The sequence below is a fragment of the Cherax quadricarinatus genome, chromosome 4 (assembly GCF_038502225.1).
Source record: "Cherax quadricarinatus isolate ZL_2023a chromosome 4, ASM3850222v1, whole genome shotgun sequence".
Classification (NCBI taxonomy): Eukaryota; Metazoa; Arthropoda; class Malacostraca; order Decapoda; family Parastacidae; genus Cherax; species Cherax quadricarinatus.
The window spans coordinates 76,153,957-76,178,956 of record NC_091295.1 but is presented as its reverse complement, the minus strand read 5'-3'; the positions used below and the strand labels follow the sequence as shown (position 1 = coordinate 76,178,956).

The following is a 25,000-nucleotide window of genomic DNA, read 5'->3' as shown; positions in this document are numbered from 1 at the left end:
ACACAAAACCTCCTTTACCCCCTCTCTCCAACCTTTCCTAGGCCGACCATGCTTCACACCCATATAAGAGCGTTGGTAAAACTATACTTTCATACATTCCCCTCTTTGCCTCCAAGGACAAAGTTCTTTGTCTCCACAGACTCCTATGTGCACCACTCACTCTTTTCCCCTCATCAATTCTATGATTCACCTTATCTTTCATAGACCCATCCGCTGACACGTCCACTCCCAAGTATCTGAATACATTTACCTCCTCCATACTCTCTCCCTCCAATCTGATATTCAATCTTTCATCACCTAATCTTTTTGTTATCCTCATAACCTTACTCTTTCCTGTATTCACCTTTAATTTTCTTCTTTTGCACACCCTACCAAATTCATCCACCAATCTCTGCAACTTCTCTTCAGAATCTCCCAAGAGCACAGTGTCATCAGCAAAGAGCAGCTGTGACAACTCCCACTTTGTGTGTGATTCTTTATCTTTTAACTCCACGCCTCTTGCCAAGACCCTCGCATTTACTTCTCTTACAACCCCATCTATAAATATATTAAACAACCACGGTGACATCACACATCCTTGTCTAAGGCCTACTTTTACTGGGAAATAATTTCCCTCTTTCCTACATACTCTAACTTGAGCCTCACTATCCTCGTAAACACTTTTCACTGCCTTCAGTAACCTACCTCCTACACCATACACTTGCAACATCTGCCACATTGCCCCCCTATCCACCCTGTCATACGCATTTTCCAAATCCATAAATGCCACAAAGACCTCTTTAGCCTTATCTAAATACTGTTCACTTATATGTTTCACTGCAAACATCTGGTCCACACACCCCCTACCTTTCCTAAAGCCTCCTTGTTTATCTGCTATCCTATTCTCCGTCTTACTCTTAATTCTTTCAATAATAACTCTACCATACACTTTACCAGGTATACTCAGCAGACTTATCCCCCTATAATTTTTGCACTCTCTTTTATCCCCTTTGCCTTTATACAAAGGAACTATGCATGCTCTCTGCCAATCCCTAGGTACCTTACCCTCTTCCATACATTTATAAAATAATTGCACCAACCACTCCAAAACTATATCCCACCTGCTTTTAACATTTCTATCTTTATCTCATCAATCCCGGCTGCCTTACCCCCTTTCATTTTACCTACTGCCTCACGAACTTCCCCCACACTCACAACTGGCTCTTCCTCACTCCTGCAAGATGTTGTTCCTCATTGCCCTATATATATATATATATATATATATATATATATATATATATATATATATATATATATATATATATATATATATATATATATATATATATATATATATATATATATATATATATATATATATATATATATATGCAAAACAACCACTCTGAAAGAATAGAGAAATTCCAAGCGCTTTCGTGACTACTCACATTACCAAGTTCCTTGATAATGTGAGTAGTCACGAAAGCGCTTGGAATTTCTCTATTCTTTCAGAGTGGTTGTTTTGCATATTCTGAAATCACCTGTTTACTGTGATCTTATTGCATATATATAAATAAATAAATATATATATATATATATATATATATATATATATATATATATATATATATATATATATATATATATATATATATATATATATATATATATATATATATGCAAAACAGCCACTGTGAAAGAATAGAGAAATTCCAAGCACTTTCGTGACTACTCACATTATCAAGGAACAATGATAATGTGAGTAGTCACGAAAGCGCTTGGAATTTCTCTATTCTTTCACAGTGGTTGTTTTGCATATTCTGAAATCACATGTTTACTGTGATCTTATTGCATATATATATATATATATATATATATATATATATATATATATATATATATATATATATATATATATATATATATATATATATATATATATATATATATTATTATATATATATATATATATATATATATATATATATATATATATATATATATATATATATATATATAGGGAGTTTAATGACTATTTTAGGTATTAAAGTATTTTTGACCTGTGGTGAACAGGTGACATGTAGTCTTAGTGACCAGGTACAGACCGTAATTAACCGTCTTGGTTAACTATTGTTCCATAGATACTCGCAGTGTTTGTTTGTACTCACCTATTTGTATTCACCTGTTTGTGGTTACAGGGGTCGAGTCACTGTGTGTGTGTGTGTTTTTAATGTTCTGTATTTATACATGTGACTTCCAGTATATTTACGTGCAGATGTAAGTGCGTGCACTCATGCTTGCGTGCTTGCGTGCGTGCATGCATGCATGTATAAGTGTGCAGGTGAGACGGTGAGTTTTTGAAGAAAGAGATAAAGAAGTATGAAAGATGCTGCCAGACTATTTCTGTAAAGTGTTGTTGATCCCGTTGTGAGAGGCAAAGAAGAACAAGTGGGTACAGAACTCTCTGTTCTAGGATTACTTCTACACTTGTGACACAGACTTAGCTATAATTACATAGTTAAAATTCCGGTCCCGTTGCAAACTCTCAGTTCCTTGCGTTATTTTGTCTCTAACCTTAGGCAATTTATTAGAAATCTTTCAAAATAAAAAGTTACAGTATATGAGCTGGAATGATTCAAGAAATATACTAGCGAAGCAAAATTTATATTGGAAGATGTTTCTCTTTGGAAAGGATCAAATTATTGTCCAGTTTTTGTCTTCAGTTTGTGAATTCATTGTAGACATCTGCTGAGTGGTGCAACTGTATCTACTACATTGGCTCAGAAATAGAACCACTGATGTTACTTGACATTGGCAGGATGTAGTATTTGTTACAGAAGTTATTCTTCTGGTGGATGAGAAGACGATAAATGCCCTTTTTATATATTTTTTATGTTAGTGTCAAGAAAACGTAAGGATCCGAACGCATACATCGGACCAGTTTTTCACCTCATTAATATTTTTGTGTACTTGCTGGGCTGGTAGCCACGGTCTGTGCACTACTGTTGCTAAAATAATGAAAACTACTAAAAAAATTGACTCGTAACCTCTGGATGGAAGCAGCTACGGGTTACTATAGGAAAAATATCATGTGGAAAATGTAAATAGGACAAAATGTTAGGAAAGCACATGAGGTCATAGGTGTTTTGTGTGTGATGTAGTCTGGCTGCACAGGGAACACCAGGGAGTGGAAACTGATGTTGAAATACAAACTTCTTTTTATAGTACAGTTAATTCATCATTGTGGCAGGTGTTAAGGCACTGGTGATTGAGAATCAGGGCAAGTATTACAGTAAAGGTAACTGGTAATGTGGGTAGGACCTGAGGATGCAGAACAAGGCAATCATCCATGCTGTTACAAGCAAGCAGTTAAGCAGGTAGTTTATCCTACGAGGACGCTCTTGGGATCCTACTGGGGTGGTGCAAGTACTAGATGCTAGCTCCTCTAGAGGTCCGTCACTGTTACCAATTTTCATCAGATCACAACAACACCCTAGATCTAAGGACAGATGATAGGGGAAGGAAGGGCAGAAACTTACATACTGTGAAGAAGTGTTCACCCAGCCAACGCACTCACCAGGCCCTGTGTTTGGCAGTACTATCAAACAGCACAAACACTGCAGGCTTTGAGTGTGTGTGGCAGCCGAGGAGGGTGGCTGTGTGGCCGTTCATGGCAGCTGCTTCTCCCATGGTCCACATGTCAAGCTCAGGTGTGGCACTGTACGTTACCTGCTGCTTATCAACTGTCCAAGAAGTAATTATGTCCGGTACGGTTGAGACACACACAGCGCTAGAGGCCCTTTTTTGTGACTAACAATATTTTGTTACACGTAAGCTACATTATCCGTGTATTTGTAAGATGCAGCACATAACCTTCACTGAGTGAGGCGAGATCACTGCTCCTTTGGTTACATAAAAAAATAATGGTACAGGATTTGAAACTGCTCAGTGAATGTTCGAAAATTTAAGCTTCGCTAACTTCTGAAATAAATGTCTGTATGGTTCCTGTATGCTCATATCGATGATATGATTTTTCTGGTATGTCTGTGTAGTGACTTTTAATACACAAATTACCTAATCAGCTTCACCTCGCAAATTAGCCAAGATTGACTACAGGACTAATGTAATGGAAAACCCACATAAGTTTCACTGTACAATAGGAACACCATAAGAGTGACCTGAACCCCCCATGCACAAGCAGATAAAGCATAGGTCATACCATACCCCCGGCCGGGATTGAACCCGCGGTCATAGAGTCTCAAAACTCCAGCCCGTTGCATTTGTGGTCACAGTGGTGTCTGTGCTAACCTTCCTATGGTGTAGAAATATACCTAGTTGGATGAATCTTATTGTGGCTAGCTGGTCTAGTGGCTAACGTGACGGGCTGGAGTTTTGAGACTCTATGACCGCGGGTTCAATCCCGGCCGGGGGTATGGTTTGTTGGCAATTGTGTCATTACGATTTCTTGAGTCATGTTGACGGCAGTGAAGGGACTTGAGCTAGAGTTCGTCACGGCCACGCTAGCTGGAGATTCGTCTGTAAAAATTTGCATTTGTGGTCACAGTGGTGCCTGTGCTAACCTTCCTATGGTGTAGAAATATACCTAGTTGGATGAATCTTATTGTGGCTAGCTGGTCTAGTGGCTAACGCCACGGGCTGGAGTTTTGAGACTCTATGACCGCGGGTTCAATCCCGACCGGGGGTATGGTTTGTTTGCAATCGTGTCATTACGATTTCTTGAGTCATAGGTCATACAGCAGGCATAAACCACCGGGAATCCTTCAACACAATCTTAAAATTGGGTTTAACTGTTTTACAGGCTACAATACTAGTTATCTTTAACGTCCCGCTTTTAACTCACATCTACTGAACCCAAAGTGAAATACTGTACTTGATGATATCCTTATCGCATTACTGAAGTCACCCATCTCAGCTTTACACATTTCAATACTTGATAAATGCAGCCAGTCATGTGTATGATACTGTAACTATAGCTTTTGTTAACACTGTGTAATTCTTATACAGAATAAGGTAGTCGCTGGTGCTTCAACCAGTGTGAAGCAGCACACTGGGGATACACTCGAGTTTTGATAAACAAAACTACTCTTGAGGACCTGCCATAAGGTCCTTCCTGAGGGTGGATGGCAGCACAGCCACCCTCCTGGGGTCGGACACTGGACAGGGGAAGAGGCAGGCGTGGACGCAGACGAAGGGACGTTGATAACTTACTACCGCGAGGCAGAATACCTTGACCAGTGCTGGTCGCCGTGGAGGTGTTCATCCCTGAGTTCTTGAGAATCTCGACCAGCTCGCAGCGGAAGGCCGAGATATCTTGCTTGATCTCGTTGACATCGTCTTCGGTGACGCCCTGGTTCTCAGCCTTCCTCTGTTCTACAGTGACGTAGCGACGCACCAAGTTCCTCATGATGCTCTGTTAGAGAAAAACTCGACGTCAGGAGTGACTGGAGAGTGATTGTATATCAATATATTGAGTTCTTGCAAGTACGTTGGTTTTCACCTGTGTTATAAAGTGTCATTTAAATATTCTCGTGATGTTACAATAAAAAATAACAGCCGAAGGGTAAAACAATTCTTCTTTGATGTATAGATATTTGAGCAGCAGATTTTAGTTAGCTAGCATGAGTGTTTTATATTTTCTTGACATGTTATCGTTCACAGATAAACTTTTAACAGAATAAACACTAAAAAGGCATTTTATATCTATAAGAAAAGTTGTGTTATTGCGACAGAGAAAGCCAAGGACAATGAATGCTGTAAGCTGGTCACTACTGCTTGCAAGGCAAGAAGTCACTGCTGAAGGAAGTATCACAATTTTGAAAAACACAACACAATAAAAAAAAATCCAAGCCAGACACAACCTTTTTTTTATGTTTAAACAGACATCCTCCTAAGATAAGTGTTTAAATATGTGGTTAATTAAACACACCATCACAAGATGTATATATAAACATGTATACACACACACACATATATAGCCTTTCCTCACTTAGCGACGTAGTCGTTTACCGACGACTCGGACTTACGACAGGCTCTTTGGCCAGTATTAATAGCAGTATTTATGTTAGAGCTGATTTCCTCTATTCTGCTTATTACAATATACAGTACACTACTGTATATACCAAAAATGCTATAAATGGTGCAAAGGTGACATTAAAACAATATCAAAGGTGGTTGATACAAACCCACTACCATTTTAGTATGCTCCTTACTTACCGACGAATTTGTTTACCGACGAGGTCTTAGGTAAGGAACTCCGTTGTAAGTGAGGAGAGGCTGTATACATCTTCTGAAAGTGTGTGTATGCAAACTCTCGTTCACAAATACCTCGTCTCAAGACATCTTTGTGAACGCACAAAAAAAAAAACAGATACGTCTGTCCTGCATTTTCCTCACTTGGATAAAACTCGCTAAGGAGGGGATGATCAAGCCAGAATTCTCTAAGACACAAGACAGAAGGAAATAAAGAAAACTCTAACATGTCTGGTATTAACTTGTCAACGAAAGTTTGGAGACAACAACGTCACTCCTCTATAATTATCTCTACAAATACCACTTCAATAATAACTAGAAATTCATAGAATCTCGTCTTTAAACACAAAGAATTAAATTACACATAAAATATAAACACACCTAAAACCAAAACTCAGTCTTGTAACATATATTTCAGAATTTGTAAGTACAAGAATAGTTTGTACTCAGATTGTTGTATACTGACCTGTGTTGTATATTGACCTGTGATGTTGTATACTGACCTGTGTTATTGTATATTGACCTGTGAAGTTGTATACTGACCTGTGTTGTATACCGACCTGTGATGTTATATACTGACCTGTGATGTTGTATATTGACCTGTGATGTATACTGACCTGTGTTGTTGTATATTAACCTGTGATGTTGTATACTGACCTGTGTTGTTGTATATTGACCTGTGTTGTTGTATATTGACCTGTGATGTTGTATACTGACCTGTGTTGTTGTATATTGACCTGCGATGTTGTATACTGACCTGTGTTGTTATATATTGACCTGTGTTGTTGTATATTGACCTGTGATGTATATTGACCTGAGATATTATATTGACCTGTGATGTTGTATATTGACCTGTGATTTTGTATATTGACCTGTGTTGCTGTATATTGACCTGTGTTGTTGTATATTGACTTGTGTTGTTGTATATTGACCCATGTTGTTGTATATTGACCTGTGTTGTTGTATATTGACCTGTGTTGTTGTATATTGACCTGTGTTGTTGTATATTGACCCGTGTTGTTGTATATTGACCTGTGTTGTTGTATATTGACCCGTGTTGTTGTATATTGACCCGTGTTGTTGTATATTGACCTGTGTTGTTGTATATTGACCCATGTTGTTGTATATTGACCCGTGTTGTTGTATATTGACCTGTGTTGTTGTATATTGACCCGTGTTGTTGTATATTGACCCGTGTTGTTGTATATTGACCCGTGTTGTTGTATATTGACCTGTGTTGTTGTATATTGACCTGTGTTGTTGTATATTGACCTGTGTTGTTGTATATTGACCTGTGTTGTTGTATATTGACCCGTGTTGTTGTATATTGACCTGTGTTGTTGTATATTGACCTGTGTTGTTGTATATTGACCCGTGTTGTTGTATATTGACCCGTGTTGTTGTATATTGACCTGTGTTGTTGTATATTGACCTGTGTTGTTGTATATTGACCCGTGTTGTTGTATATTGACCTGTGTTGTTGTATATTGACCCGTGTTGTTGTATATTGACCCGTGTTGTTGTATATTGACCCGTGTTGTTGTATATTGACCCGTGTTGTTGTATATTGACTTGTGTTGTTGTATATTGACCCGTGTTGTTGTATATTGACCTGTGTTGTTGTATATTGACCCGTGTTGTTGTATATTGACCTGTGTTGTTGTATATTGACCCGTGTTGTTGTATATTGACCCGTGTTGTTGTATATTGACCTGTGTTGTTGTATATTGACCCATGTTGTTGTATATTGACCTGTGTTGTTGTATATTGACCTGTGTTGTTGTATATTGACCCGTGTTGTTGTATATTGACCCGTGTTGTTGTATATTGACCCGTGTTGTTGTATATTGACCCGTGTTGTTGTATATTGACCTGTGTTGTTGTATATTGACCCGTGATGTATATTGACCCGTTTTGTTGTATATTGACCCGTGTTGTTGTATATTGACCCGTGTTGTTGTATATTGACCTGTGTTGTTGTATATTGACCCGTGTTGTTGTATATTGACCTGTGTTGTTGTATATTGACCTGTGTTGTTGTATATTGACCTGTGTTGTTGTATATTGACCTGTGTTGTTGTATATTGACCCGTGTTGTTGTATAGTGACCCGTGTTGTTGTATATTGACCCGTGTTGTTGTATATTGACCCGTGTTGTTGTATATTGACCCGTGTTGTTGTATATTGACCTGTGTTGTTGTATATTGACCCGTGTTGTTGTATATTGACCTGTGTTGTTGTATATTGACCCGTGTTGTTGTATATTGACCTGTGTTGTTGTATATTGACCCGTGTTGTTGTATATTGACCTGTGTTGTTGTATATTGACCCGTGTTGTATATTGACCCGTGTTGTTGTATATTGACCCGTGTTGTTGTATATTGACCTGTGTTGTTGTATATTGACCTGTGTTGTTGTATATTGACCCGTGATGTTGTATATTGACCCGTGATGTTGTATATTGACCCGTGTTGTTGTATATTGACCCGTGTTGTTGTAAATTGACCCGTGTTGTTGTATATTGACCCGTGTTGTTGTATATTGACCTGTGTTGTTGTATATTGACCCATGTTGTTGTATATTGACCCGTGTTGTTGTATATTGACCCGTGTTGTTGTATATTGACCCGTGTTGTTGTATATTGACCTGTGTTGTTGTATATTGACCCGTGTTGTTGTATATTGACCTGTGTTGTTGTATATTGACCCGTGTTGTTGTATATTGACCTGTGTTGTTGTATATTGACCCGTGTTGTTGTATATTGACCCGTGTTGTTGTATATTGACCCGTGTTGTTGTATATTGACCTGTGTTGTTGTATATTGACCCATGTTGTTGTATATTGACCTGTGTTGTTGTATATTGACCTGTGTTGTTGTATATTGACCCGTGTTGTTGTATATTGACCCGTGTTGTTGTATATTGACCCGTGTTGTTGTATATTGACCTGTGTTGTTGTATATATTGTTGTTGTATATTGACCCGTGTTGTTGTATATTGACCCGTGTTGTTGTATATTGACCCGTGTTGTTGTATATTGACCCGTGTTGTTGTATATTGTCCCGTGTGTTGTTGACCCGTGTTGTTGTATATTGACCTGTGTTGTTGTATATTGACCTGTGTTGTTATATATTGACCTGTGTTGTTGTATATTGACCTGTGTTGTTGTATATTGACCCGTGTTGTTGTATAGTGACCCGTGTTGTTGTATATTGACCCCTGTTGTTGTATATTGACCCGTGTTGTTGTATATTGACCCGTGTTGTTGTATATTGACCTGTGTTGTTGTATATTGACCCGTGTTGTTGTATATTGACCTGTGTTGTTGTATATTGACCCGTGTTGTTGTATATTGACCTGTGTTGTTGTATATTGACCTGTGTTGTTGTATATTGACCCGTGTTGTTGGATATTGACCTGTGTTGTTGTATATTGACCCATGTTGTTGTATATTGACCTGTGTTGTTGTATATTTACCTGTGTTGTTGTATATTGACCCGTGTTGTTGTATATTGACCCGTGTTGTTGTATATTGACCCGTGTTGTTGTATATTGACCTGTGTTGTTGTATATTGACCCGTGTTGTTGTATATTGACCCGTGTTGTTGTATATTGACCCGTGTTGTTGTATATTGACCCGTGTTGTTGTATATTGACCCGTGTTGTTGTATATTGACCTGTGTTGTTGTATATTGACCTGTGTTGTTGTATATTGACCTGTGTTGTTGTATATTGACCCGTGTTGTTGTATATTGACCCGTGTTGTTGTATATTGACCCGTGTTGTTGTATATTGACCCGTGTTGTTGTATATTGACCCGTGTTGTTGTATATTGACCTGTGTTGTTGTATATTGACCCGTGTTGTTGTATATTGACCCGTGTTGTTGTATATTGACCCGTGTTGTTGTATATTGACCTGTGTTGTTGTATATTGACCCGTGTTGTTGTATATTGACCCGTGTTGTTGTATATTGACCCGTGTTGTTGTATATTGACCTGTGTTGTTGTATATTGACGTGTTGTTGTATATTGACCCGTGTTGTTGTATATTGACCCGTGTTGTTGTATATTGACCCGTGTTGTTGTATATTGACCTGTGTTGTTGTATATTGACCTGTGTTGTTATATATTGACCCGTGTGTTGTTGTATATTGACCCGTGTTGTTGTATATTGACCCGTGTTGTTGTATATTGACCCGTGTTGTTGTATATTGACCCGTGTTGTTGTATATTGACCCGTGTTGTTGTATATTGACCCGTGTTGTTGTATATTGACCCGTGTTGTTGTATATTGACCCGTGTTGTTGTATATTGACCCGTGTTGTTGTATATTGACCCGTGTTGTTGTATATTGACCCGTGTTGTTGTATATTGACCTGTGTTGTTGTATATTGACCCGTGTTGTTGTATATTGACCCGTGTTGTTGTATATTGACCCGTGTTGTTGTATATTGACCCGTGTTGTTGTATATTGACCCGTGTTGTTGTATATTGACCCGTGTTGTTGTATATTGACCCGTGTTGTTGTATATTGACCTGTGTTGTTGTATATTGGCCTGTGTTGTTGTATATTGACCCGTGTTGTATATTGACCTGTGTTGTTGTATATTGACCCGTGTTGTTGTCTATTGACCCGTGTTGTTGTATATTGACCCGTGTTGTTGTATATTGACCCCCGTGTTGTTGTATATTGACCCGTGTTGTTGTATATTGACCCGTGTTGTTGTATATTGACCCGTGTTGTTGTATATTGACCCGTGTTGTTGTATATTGACCCGTGTTGTTGTATATTGACCCGTGTTGTTGTATATTGACCTGTGTTGTTGTATATTGACCCGTGTTGTTGTATATTGACCCGTGTTGTTGTATATTGACCCGTGTTGTTGTATATTGACCCGTGTTGTTGTATATTGACCCGTGTTGTTGTATATTGACCCGTGTTGTTGTATATTGACCCGTGTTGTTGTATATTGACCCGTGTTGTTGTATATTGACCCGTGTTGTTGTATATTGACCCGTGTTGTTGTATATTGACCCGTGTTGTTGTATATTGACCCGTGTTGTTGTATATTGACCCGTGTTGTTGTATATTGACCTGTGTTGTTGTATATTGACCCGTGTTGTTGTATATTGACCCGTGTTGTTGTATATTGACCCGTGTTGTTGTATATTGACCCGTGTTGTTGTATATTGACCTGTGTTGTTGTATATTGACCCGTGTTGTTGTATATTGACCCGTGTTGTTGTATATTGACCCGTGTTGTTGTATATTGACCCGTGTTGTTGTATATTGACCCGTGTTGTTGTATATTGACCTGTGTTGTTGTATATTGACCCGTGTTGTTGTATATTGACCCGTGTTGTTGTATATTGACCCGTGTTGTTGTATATTGACCCGTGTGTTGTTGTATATTGACCCGTGTTGTTGTATATTGACCCGTGTTGTTGTATATTGACCCGTGTTGTTGTATATTGACCCGTGTTGTTGTATATTGACCCGTGTTGTTGTATATTGACCCGTGTTGTTGTATATTGACCCGTGTTGTTGTATATTGACCCGTGTTGTTGTATATTGACCCGTGTTGTTGTATATTGACCCGTGTTGTTGTATATTGACCCGTGTTGTTGTATATTGACCCGTGTTGTTGTATATTGACCCGTGTTGTTGTATATTGACCCGTGTTGTTGTATATTGACCCGTGTTGTTGTATATTGACCCGTGTTGTTGTATATTGACCCGTGTTGTTGTATATTGACCCGTGTTGTTGTATATTGACCCGTGTTGTTGTATATTGACCTGTGTTGTTGTATATTGACCCGTGTTGTTGTATATTGACCCGTGTTGTTGTATATTGACCCGTGTTGTTGTATATTGACCTGTGTTGTTGTATATTGACCCGTGTGTTGTTGTATATTGACCCGTGTTGTTGTATATTGACCCGTGTTGTTGTATATTGACCCGTGTTGTTGTATATTGACCCGTGTTGTTGTATATTGACCCGTGTTGTTGTATATTGACCCGTGTTGTTGTATATTGACCCGTGTTGTTGTATATTGACCCGTGTTGTTGTATATTGACCTGTGTTGTTGTATATTGACCCGTGTTGTTGTATATTGACCCGTGTTGTTGTATATTGACCCGTGTTGTTGTATATTGACCGGTGTTGTTGTATATTGACCCGTGTTGTGGTATATTGACCCGTGTGTTGTTGTATATTGACCCGTGTTGTTGTATATTGACCAGTGTTGTTGTATATTGACCCGTGTTGTTGTATATTGACCCGTGTTGTTGTATATTGGCCCCTTGACCTGTGTTGTTGGATATTGACCCGTGTTGTTGTATATTGACCCGTGTTGTTGTATATTGACCTGTGTTGTTGTATATTGACCCGTGTTGTTGTATATTGACCCGTGTTGTTGTATATTGACCCGTGTTGTTGTATATTGACCTGTGTTGTTGTATATTGACCCGTGTTGTTGTATATTGACCCGTGTTGTTGTATATTGACCCGTGTTGTTGTATATTGACCTGTGTTGTTGTATATTGACCCGTGTTGTTGTATATTGACCTGTGTTGTTGTATATTGACCCGTGTTGTTGTATATTGACCTGTGTTGTTGTATATTGACCCGTGTTGTTGTATATTGACCCGTGTTGTTGTATATTGACCCGTGTTGTTGTATATTGACCTGTGTTGTTGTATATTGACCCGTGTTGTTGTATATTGACCCCTGTGTTGTTGTATATTGACCCCCGTGTTGTTGTATATTGACCCGTGTTGTTGTATATTGACCTGTGTTGTTGTATATTGACCCGTGTTGTTGTATATTGACCCGTGTTGTTGTATATTGACCTGTGTTGTTGTATATTGACCCGTGTTGTTGTATATTGATATTGACCCGTGTTGTTGTATATTGACCTGTGTTGTTGTATATTGACCTGTGTTGTTGTATATTGACCCGTGTTGTTGTATATTGACCCGTGTTGTTGTATATTGACCCGTGTTGTTGTATATTGACCAGTGTTGTTGTATATTGACCACGGTAGTTGTATATTGACCCGTGTTGTTGTATATTGACCCGTGTTGTTGTATATTGACCCGTGTTGTTGTATATTGACCCGTGTTGTTGTATATTGACCCGTGTTGTTGTATATTGACCCGTGTTGTTGTATATTGACCTGTGTTGTTGTATATTGACCCGTGTTGTTGTATATTGACCCGTGTTGTTGTATATTGACCCGTGTTGTTGTATATTGACCCGTGTTGTTGTATATTGACCCGTGTTGTTGTATATTGACCCGTGTTGTTGTATATTGACCTGTGTTGTTGTATATTGACCCGTGTTGTTGTATATTGACCCGTGTTGTTGTATATTGACCCGTGTTGTTGTATATTGACCCGTGTTGTTGTATATTGACCTGTGTTGTTGTATATTGACCTGTGTTGTTGTATATTGACCCGTGTTGTTGTATATTGACCCGTGTTGTTGTATATTGACCCGTGTTGTTGTATATTGACCCGTGTTGTTGTATATTGACCCGTGTTGTTGTATATTGACCCGTGTTGTTGTATATTGACCTGTGTTGTTGTATATTGACCCATGTTTGTTGTATATTGACCCGTGTTGTTGTATATTGACCCGTGTTGTTGTATATTGACCCGTGTTGTTGTATATTGACCCGTGTTGTTGTATATTGACCCGTGTTGTTGTATATTGACCCGTGTGTTGTTGACCTGTGTTGTTGTATATTGACCCGTGTTGTTGTATATTGACCCGTGTTGTTGTATATTGACCCGTGTTGTTGTATATTGACCCGTGTTGTTGTATATTGACATGTGTTGTTGTATATTGACCCGTGTTTTTGTATATTGACCCGTGTTGTTGTATATTTACCCGTGTTGTTGTATATTGACCCGTGTTGTTGTATATTGACCTGTGTTGTTGTATATTGACCCGTGTTGTTGTATATTGACCCGTGTTGTTGTATATTGACCCGTGTTGTTGTATATTGACCCGTGTTGTTGTATATTGACCTGTGTTGTTGTATATTGACCCGTGTTGTTGTATATTGACCCGTGTTGTTGTATATTGACCCGTGTTGTTGTATATTGACCCGTGTTGTTGTATATTGACCCGTGTTGGTGTATAGTGTCCAGTGTGGTTGTATATTGACCCCCGTGTTGTTGTATATTGACCCGTGTTGTTGTATATTGACCCGTGTTGTTGTATATTGAGCCGTGTTGTTGTATATTGACCTGTGTTGTTGTATATTGACCCGTGTTGTTGTATATTGACCCGTGTTGTTGTATATTGACCCGTGTTGTTGTATATTGACCCGTGTTGTTGTATATTGACCCGTGTGTTGTTGTAGATTGACCCGTGTTGTTGTATATTGACCCGTGTTGTTGTATATTGACCCGTGTTGTTGTATATTGACCCGTGTTGTTGTATATTGACCCGTGTTGTTGTATATTGACCCGTGTTGTTGTATATTGACCCGTGTTGTTGTATATTGACCCGTGTTGTTGTATATTGACCCGTGTTGTTGTATATTGACCCGTGTTGTTGTATATTGACCCGTGTTGTTGTATATTGACCTGTGTTGTTGTATATTGACCCGTGTTGTTGTATATTGACCCGTGTTGTTGTATATTGACCCGTGTTGTTGTATATTGACCCGTGTTGTTGTATATTGACCCGTGTTGTTGTATATTGACCCGTGTTGTTGTATATTGACCCGTGTTGTTGTATATTGACCCGTGTTGTTGTATATTGACCTGTGTTGTTGTATATTGACCCGTGTTGTTGTATATTGACCCGTGTTGTTGTATATTGACCCGTGTTGTTGTATATTGACCCGTGTTGTTGTATATTGACCTGTGTTGTTGTATATTGACCTGTGTTGTTGTATATTGACCCGTGTTGTTGTATATTGACCTGTGTTGTTGTATATTGACACATGTTGTTGAATATTGACCCCCGTGTTGTTGTTGTATATTGACCCGTGTTGTTGTATATTGACCCGTGTTGTTGTATATTGACCTGTGTTGTTGCATATTGACCTGTGTTGTATATTGACCCATGATGTTGTATATTGACCCGTGTTGTTGTATATTGACCTGTGTTGTTGTATATTGACCCGTGTTGTTGTATATTGACCTGTGTTGTTGTATGTTGACCCGTGTTGTTGTATATTGACCCGTGTTGTTGTATATTGACCTGTGTTGTTGTATATTGACCCGTGTTGTTGTATATTGACCCGTGTTGTTGTATATTGACCTGTGTTGTTGTATATTGACCTGTGTTGTTGTATATTGACCTGTGTTGTTGTATATTGACCCGTGTTGTTGTATATTGACCCGTGTTGTTGTATATTGACCCGTGTTGTTGTATATTGACCTGTGTTGTTGTATATTGCCCTGTCTTGTTGTATATTGACGCGTGTTGTTGTATATTGACCCGTGTTGTTGTATATTGACCTGTGTTGTTGTATATTGACCCGTGTTGTTGTATATTGACCCGTGTTGTTGTATATTGACCCGTGTTGTTGTATATTGACCTGTGTTGTTGTATATTGACCCGTGTTGTTGTATATTGACCCGTGTTGTTGTATATTGACCCGTGTTGTTGTATATTGACCCGTGTTGTTGTATATTGACCCGTGTTGTTGTATATTGACCCGTGTTGTTGTATATTGACCTGTGTTGTTGTATATTGACCCGTGTTGTTGTATATTGACCCGTGTTGTTGTATATTGACCCGTGTTGTTGTATATTGACCCGTGTTGTTGTATATTGACCTGTGTTGTTGTATATTGACCCGTGTTGTTGTATATTGACCCGTGTTGTTGTATATTGACCCGTGTTGTTGTATATTGACCCGTGTTGTTGTATATTGACCTGTGTTGTTGTATATTGACCCGTGTTGTTGTATATTGACCTGTGTTGTTGTATATTGACCCGTGTTGTTGTATATTGACCCGTGTTGTTGTATATTGACCCGTGTTGTTGTATATTGACCCGTGTTGTTGTATATTGACCCGTGTTGTTGTATATTGACCTGTGTTGTTGTATATTGACCCGTGTTGTTGTATATTGACCTGTGTTGTTGTATATTGACCCGTGTTGTTGTATATTGACCCGTGTTGTTGCATATTGACCCATGTTGTAGTATATTGACCCGTGTTCTTGTATATTGACCCGTGTTGTTGTATATTGACCTGTGTTGTTGTATATTGACCCGTGTTGTTGTATATTGACCCGTGTTGTTGTATATTGACCCGTGTTGTTGTATATTGACCCGTGTTGTTGTATATTGACCTGTGTTGTTGTATATTGACCCGTGTTGTTGTATATTGACCTGTGTTGTTGTATATTGACCCGTGTTGTTGTATATTGACCCGTGTTGTTGTATATTGACCCGTGTTGTTGTATATTGACCCGTGTTGTTGTATATTGACCCGTGTTGTTGTATATTGACCCGTGTTGTTGTATATTGACCCGTGTTGTTGCATATTGACCCGTGTTGTTGTATATTGACCCGTGTTGTTGTATATTGACCCGTGTTGTTGTATATTGACCCGTGTTGTTGTATATTGACCCGTGTTGTTGTATATTGACCCGTGTTGTTGCATATTGACCCGTGTTGTTGTATATTGACCCGTGTTGTTGTATATTGACCCGTGTTGTTGTATATTGACCCGTGTTGTTGTATATTGACCCGTGTTGTTGTATATTGACCCGTGTTGTTGTATATTGACCCGTGTTGTTGTATATTGACCCGTGTTGTTGTATATTGACCCGTGTTGTTGTATATTGACCCGTGTTGTTGTATATTGACCTGTGTTGTTGTATATTGACCTGTGTTGTTGTATATTGACCCGTGTTGTTGTATATTGACCCGTGTTGTTGTATATTGACCTGTGTTGTTGTATATTGACAAGTGTTGTTGTATATTGACCCGTGTTGTTGTATATTGACCCGTGTTGTTGTATATTGACCTGTGTTGTTGTATATTGACCCGTGTTGTTGTATATTGACAAGTGTTGTTGTATATTGACCCGTGTTGTTGTATATTGACCCGTGTTGTTGTATATTGACCTGTGTTGTTGTATATTGACCCGTGTTGTTGTATATTGACCCGTGTTGTTGTATATTGACCCGTGTTGTTGTATATTGACCCGTGTTGTTGTATATTGACCCGTGTTGTTGTATATTGACCCGTGTTGTTGTATATTGACCCATGTTGTTGTATATTGACCTGTGTTTTTGTATATTGACTTGTGTTGTTGTATATTGACCTGTGTTGTTGCATATTGACCCGTGTTGTTGTATATTGACCCGTGTTGTTGTATATTGACCCGTGTTGTTGTATATTGACCCGTGTTGTTGTATATTGACCCGTGTTGTTGTATATTGACCTGTGTTGTTGTATATTGACCCGTGTTGTTGTATATTGACCCGTGTTGTTGTATATTGACCCGTGTTGTTGTATATTGACCCGTGTTGTTGTATATTGACCTGTGTTGTTGTATATTGACCCGTGTTGTTGTATATTGACCCGTGTTGTTGTATATTGACCTGTGTTGTTGTATATTGACCTGTGTTGTTGTATATTGACCCGTGTTGTTGTATATTGACCCGTGTTGTTGTATATTGACCCGTGTTGTTGTATATTGACCTGTGTTGTTGTATATTGACCCGTGTTGTTGTATATTGACCCGTGTTGTTGTATATTGACCCGTGTTGTTGTATATTGACCCGTGTTGTTGTATATTGACCCGTGTTGTTGTATATTGACCCGTGTTGTTGTATATTGACCCGTGTTGTTGTATATTGACCTGTGTTGTTGTATATTGACCCGTGTTGTTGTATATTGACCCGTGTTTTTGTATATTGACCCTTGTTGTTGTATATTGACCCGTGTTGTTGTATATTGACCCGTGTTGTTGTATATTGACCTGTGTTGTTGTATATTGACCTGTGTTGTTGTATATTGACCCGTGTTGTTGTATATTGACCTGTGTTGTTGTATATTGACCCGTGTTGTTGTATATTGACCCGTGTTGTTGTATATTGACCCGTGTTGTTGTATATTGACCTGTGTTGTTGTATATTGACCCGTGTTGTTGTGTATTGACCTGTGTTGTTGTACATTGACCCGTGTTGTTGTATATTGACCCGTGTTGTTGTATATTGACCCGTGTTGTTGTATATTGACCCGTGTTGTTGTATATTGACCTGTGTTGTTGTATATTAACCCGTGTTGTTGTATATTGACCTGTGTTGTTGTATATTGACCTGTGTTGTTGTATATTGACCCATGTTGTTGTATATTGACCTGTGTTGTTGTATATTGACCCGTGTTGTTGTATATTGACCCGTGTTGTTGTATATTGACCCGTGTTGTTGTATATTGACCTGTGTTGTTGTATATTGACCTGTGTTGTTGTATATTGACCCGTGTTGTTGTATATTGACCCGTGTTGTTGTATATTGACCCGTGTTGTTGTATATTGACCCGTGTTGTTGTATATTGACCCGTGTTGTTGTATATTGACCCGTGTTGTTGTATATTGACCCGTGTTGTTGTATATTGACCCGTGTTGTTGTATATTGACCTGTGTTGTTGTATATTGACCCGTGTTGTTGTATATTGACCCGTGTTTTTGTATATTGACCCGTGTTGTTGTATATTGACCCGTGTTGTTGTATATTGACCCGTGTTGTTGTATATTGACCTGTGTTGTTGTATATTGACCTGTGTTGTTGTATATTGACCCGTGTTGTTGTATATTGACCTGTGTTGTTGTATATTGACCCGTGTTGTTGTATATTGACCCGTGTTGTTGTATATTGACCCGTGTTGTTGTATATTGACCTGTGTTGTTGTATATTGACCCGTGTTGTTGTATATTGACCTGTGTTGTTGTATATTGACCCGTGTTGTTGTATATTGACCCGTGTTGTTGTATATTGACCCGTGTTGTTGTATATTGACCTGTGTTGTTGTATATTGACCTGTGTTGTTGTATATTAACCCGTGTTGTTGTATATTGACCTGTGTTGTTGTATATTGACCTGTGTTGTTGTATATTGACCCATGTTGTTGTATATTGACCTGTGTTGTTGTATATTGACCCGTGTTGTTGTATATTGACCCGTGTTGTTGTATATTGACCCATGTTGTTGTATATTGACCCGTGTTGTTGTATATTGACCCGTGTTGTTGTATATTGACCCGTGTTGTTGTATATTGACCTGTGTTGTTGTATATTGACCCGTGTTGTTGTATATTGACCCGTGTTGTTGTATATTGACCCGTGTTGTTGTATATTGACCCGTGTTGTTGTATATTGACCCGTGTTGTTGTATATTGACCCATGTTGTTGTATATTGACCCGTGTTGTTGTATATTGACCCATGTTGTTGTATATTGACCCGTGTTGTTGTATATTGACCCGTGTTGTTGTATATTGACCTGTGTTGTTGTATATTGACCTGTGTTGTTGTATATTGACCCGTGTTGTTGTATATTGACCCGTGTTGTTGTATATTGACCCGTGTTGTTGTATATTGACCCGTGTTGTTGTATATTGACCCGTGTTGTTGTATATTGACCCGTGTTGTTTTATATTGACCCGTGTTGTTGTTTATTGACCCGTGTTGTTGTATATTGACCTGTGTTGTTGTATATTGACCCGTGTTGTATATTGACCCGTGTTGTTGTATATTGACCTGTGTTGTTGTATATTGACCCGTGTTGTTGTATATTGACCCGTGTTGTTGTATATTGACCCGTGTTGTTGTATATTGACCCGTGTTGTTGTATATTGACCCGTGTTGTTGTATATTGACCCGTGTTGTTGTATATTGACCCGTGTTGTTGTATATTGACCCGTGTTGTTGTATATTGATCCGTGTTGTTGTATATTGACCTGTGTTGTTGTATATTGACCCGTGTTGTTGTATATTGACCCGTGTTGTTGTATATAGACCCGTGTTGTTGTATATTGCCCCGTGTTGTTGTATATTGACCCGTGTTGTTGTATATTGACCCGTGTTGTTGTATATTGACCCGTGTTGTTGTATATTGACCCGTGTTGTTGTATATTGGCCCGTGTTGTTGTATATTGACCTGTGTTGTTGTATATTGACCTGTGTTGTTGTATATTGACCTGTGTTGTTGTATATTGACCCGTGTTGTTGTATATTGACCCGTGTTGTTGTATATTGACCCGTGTTGTTGTATATTGACCTGTGTTGTTGTATATTGATCCGTGTTGTTGTATATTGACCCGTGTTGTTTCATATTGACCCGTGTTGTTGTATATTGACCCCTGTTGTTGTATATTGACCTGTGTTGTTGTATATTGACCTGTGTTGTTGTATATTGACCCGTGTTGTTGTATATTGACCCGTGTTGTTGTATATTGACCTGTGTTGTTGTATATTGACCCGTGTTGTTGTATATTGACCCGTGTTGTTGTATATTGACCCGTGTTGTTGTATATTGACCCGTGTTGTTGTATATTGACCCGTGTTGTTGTATATTGACCCGTGTTGTTGTATATTGACCCGTGTTGTTGTATATTGACCCGTGTTGTTGTATATTGACCCGTGTTGTTGTATATTGACCCGTGTTGTTGTATATTGACCCGTGTTGTTGTATATTGACCCGTGTTATTGTATATTGACCTGTGTTGTATATTGACCCGTGTTGTTGTATATTGACCTGTGTTGTTGTATATTGACCCGTGTTGTTGTATATTGACCCGTGTTGTTGTATATTGACCTGTGTTGTTGTATATTGACCCGTGTTGTTGTATATTGACCTGTGTTGTTGTGTATTGACCTGTGTTGTTGTATATTGACCCGTGTTGTTGTATATTGACTCGTGTTGTTGTATATTGACCTGTGTTGTTGTATATTGACCCGTGTTGTTGTATATTGACCCGTGTTGTTGTATATTGACCCGTGTTGTTGTATATTGACCCGTGTTGTTGTATATTGACCCGTGTTGTTGTATATTGACCCGTGTTGTTGTATATTGACCCGTGTTGTTTTATATTGACCCGTGTTGTTGTATATTGACCCGTGTTGTTGTATATTGACCCGTGTTGTGATGCTGTCTCTGTAAAATACAACAAATATTTAAATGCAGATAAAATTATGCAGATGAAATTTAACACTGACGAAGAAGTAGAAAGAGGAGAGAGGGAGTGAGAGGGAGTGGGAGGGAGTGGGAGAGAGTGGGAGGGAGTGGGAGGGAGTGGGAGGGAGTGGGAGGGAGTGGGAGAGAGTGGTAGGGAGTGGGAGGGAGTTGGGAGGAAGTGGGAGGGAGTGGGAGGGAGTGGGAGGGAGTGGGAGGGAGTGGGAGAGAGTGGGAGGGAGTGGGAGGGAGTGGGAGGAAGTGGGAGGGAGTGGGAGGGAGTGGGAGGAAATGGGAGGGAGTGGGAGGGAGTGGGAGGGAGTCGGAGGGAGTCGGAGGAAGTGGGAGGGAGTGGGAGGGTGTGGGAGGGAGTGGGAGGGAGTGGGAAGGAGTGGGAGGGAGTGGGAGGGAATGGGAAGGAGTGGGAGGGAGTGGGAGGGAGTGGGAGGTAGTGGGAGGGAGTGAGAGGGAGTGGGAGGGAGTGGGAGGGAGTGGGAGGGAGTGGAAGGGAGTTTGAAAGAGTGGGAGGGAGTGAGAAGGAGTGGAAGGGAGTGGGAAGGAGTGGGAGGGATTGGGGAGGAGTGGGAGGGTGTGGGAAGGAATGGGAAGGAGTGGGAAGGAGTGGGAGGGAGTGGGAGGGAGTGGGAGGGAGTGGGAGAGAGAGGGGGGGAGTGGGAGGTAGTGGGAGGGAGTGGGAGGGAGTGAGAGGGAGTGGGAGGTAGTGGGAGGGAGTGGGAGGGAGTGGGAGGGAGTGGGAGGGAGTGGGAGGGAGTGGGAGGGGAGAGAGGAAATGGAATGGAGTGAGTGAGAGGGGGATAGGGGGTTGGAGGGAGGGAGTGAGAGGGAAAAGAGGGAGTGGGAGGGAGTAAGAGGGGAAAGAGGGAGTAAGAGGGTAAAGAGGGAGTGGGAGGGAGTAAGAGGGGAAAGAGAGAGTAAGAGGGTAAAGAGGGGGTGGGAGTGAATGAGAGGGACGGGGGAAAGTCAGATGCAAGGGAGGGAGTAAGAGGGGAAAGAGGGGCCAAAAATACAAGCTGAAACACACAATAACAATAATACCAGCAGCAACAAACAATGAGTCATGATAATTATATTCAAAAAAATATAATTTCTTAGTCGTTTTGGAATTATTTCTTTAAAGGGAATTCATGATGATTTTTGTATTCAATAATTTATACGCGGTCAGTATCGTTTATTACAATTTATTCAATCGTTGAGGTGAGTAATCATGATGAATGAGTCTCTGTTGAGTCTGTATGTTAAGGCACATGAGTCAGCATGCTAAGGAGAGTGAGTAATGAATAAGGGATGGATGAGTCAGTGATCAGGGCAGTAATACGCTCCTAGCCATCAAATATTTAATGATCACGAGAAATCGTCACTTGGGCCAAGTCATGAGCCTCACTGAGTCATATTAAGTCAAACGGGGTCATGTTAAGTCGTACGGGGTCATGTCAAGTTATACTAAGTCAAGTCACACTGGGTCATAAGTCACACTGGGTCATAAATCACACGGGGTCATTTCAGGCCGTACCATGTCATGTAAGCTCGCACGGGGTCACGTCGGATCATTGTGGATATAAGAGCCACTTCTCTGTTCATAGATTTACCTAAGACAAATTTGCCTGTCCTACCTGGCAGAATATATTTCGATCATTTACATATATTTAAGCTATGAAGATCTGACAGTGATAGGCTCTGGGCTGCCTATAGACAATACAAATTTTTCTTGTCATATGTATCGTTAGTGTGGGATGTTATCTGGGCTATGACATCAGTGGGGTAACAAATATATTTGGAATTTGTGTAATACACTGCCCGCTTCCCGCTCAAGGAGGGTAATTTAAGGAAGAAAGAACATTCATCATCATATGCACCCTAACTGTCTCTAGAGACGTGCAGAGATATTACCATCTAAGGGATGTTGAATTGTTACACACAAGCACATGTACGTCTTCCACACACAAATGCAGTCCTGTGACACACACACACACACCATACATAGTTTTAAGACGAGCTTTGATAAAGCTCATTGAGCAGGGAAAGGACCTACTAGTGATCAGTGAAGAGGCGGGGCCAGGAGCTATGAATCGACCCCTGCAACCACAAATAGATGAGTACACGCACACACACACACACACACACACACACACACACACACACACACACACACACACACACACACACACACGTTTTAAGGCGAGGTTTGATAAGCTTATGTAGCAGGGAGAAGACCTACTAGTGATCAGTGAAGAGGCAGGGCCAGAATCTATGAATCGACCTCTGCAACCACAAATAGGTGAGTACACACGCGCACATGCCGAGGCGTAATGGTGATAGATATCTGTCTCTGTTATTAGTGCTCTTCTGATGCCATAATGTAGTGTGACCCAAAGAAGGAAGCACATTCACCATCGTTCATTTAGTAGTTGTCTTACGAATAACACTCAGACATCATACTTTAATTAATTTTTAGACATTTTTTGTGAATGTTTAGGATGTAAATATTCATTAAGGAAGCTTAGAGGAGACGGACTGATGTGTGTGAAGGAGAACTGAGGAGAGAGGTAGACAGACAAGAGAGATGGAGAAAATATAGGAAGACGAGGGAAGAAGGGAAGAGAGTAAGAATGAGGAAGGAATGAGAGGAAGCTATATAGGGGTGAGAAAGATAGAGGGAAAAGAGAGAGAGAGAGAGAGAGAGAGAGAGAGAGAGAGAGAGAGAGCATGACATATCCACAGAGTGAACAAAGTCAACACAACACTCACTCAGCATAACGAATATTAACGCATCACGAAACACTATTTAGATTTTGTTAGGTTATGGTTCAGTTAGCGCAGCTGTGCTGTTCTTTGTAATGTTTTCGTTGTTTACTAACAAGCCTAGATTAATCTTGAACGCCCACTGGTGAACGCTCACAACTCTCAACAATGTTCATATCCTCATTTTAAATGTTTCCGGACCCTGTTCAAGCTTGAACTGCTATTGGTGGACTCCTGGACCAAGTCCGGGTTAGTAGAGTTCACTTCTCAACACTGAACATCATTTGAATTCCCAGTAGTTATTTTTTCCGAACCTGTACAGAGTCAGATGTCACAGGTCTGACACAGGCTTGGATTCCTATTACTGATATTGATCACATGTAACAGGTCTGGCACAAGCTTGGACTACCATTGGTTAGATGTTACATTTCTGGCACAAGCTCGTACTGCTGCTACTGGTCAGATGTCACAGGTCTGGCACAAGCTACGATTGTTACTGGTCAACCATCACAGGTCTGGCACAAGCTAGAATTGTCACTGGTCAACCGTCATAGGTCTGGCACAAGCTCGGATCGCTATTGGTTAGAAGAGGTCTGGCACAGGCTCGGACTGCCATTGGTCAGCTGCTCAAGGCTAGGGAAGCTGCCTGGCTGTTAGGGATCACAGAGGCGTCAGAACAAAGAAAGCGAGAGGCACATTCAAAGAAGCGAAGGACGAAAACAGACATTCTGAAGCAAAACAAAAAAAAAAACAAGAAAAAAAACGCAATATATCGTGCGAGTGAAAAATGAGCCATAGAAAAAATGGGAAGAGGGGTACCAGAAAGAAAACGGGATGAA

The 25,000-nt window shown here is 39.8% G+C and overlaps 1 protein-coding gene across 1 annotated transcript in view; it reads right to left on the bottom strand.

Annotated features, from left to right (window-relative positions):
* LOC128684334 (transient receptor potential-gamma protein-like) overlaps positions 1-25,000 on the bottom strand; it is a 121,940-nt gene that overhangs the window by 10,566 nt on the left and 86,374 nt on the right. The window contains exon 8 of the mRNA XM_070098376.1: positions 5,227-5,410. Within this exon, the coding sequence (XP_069954477.1) occupies positions 5,227-5,410 (184 nt within the window). The remainder of the gene's footprint in view (positions 1-5,226; positions 5,411-25,000) is intronic.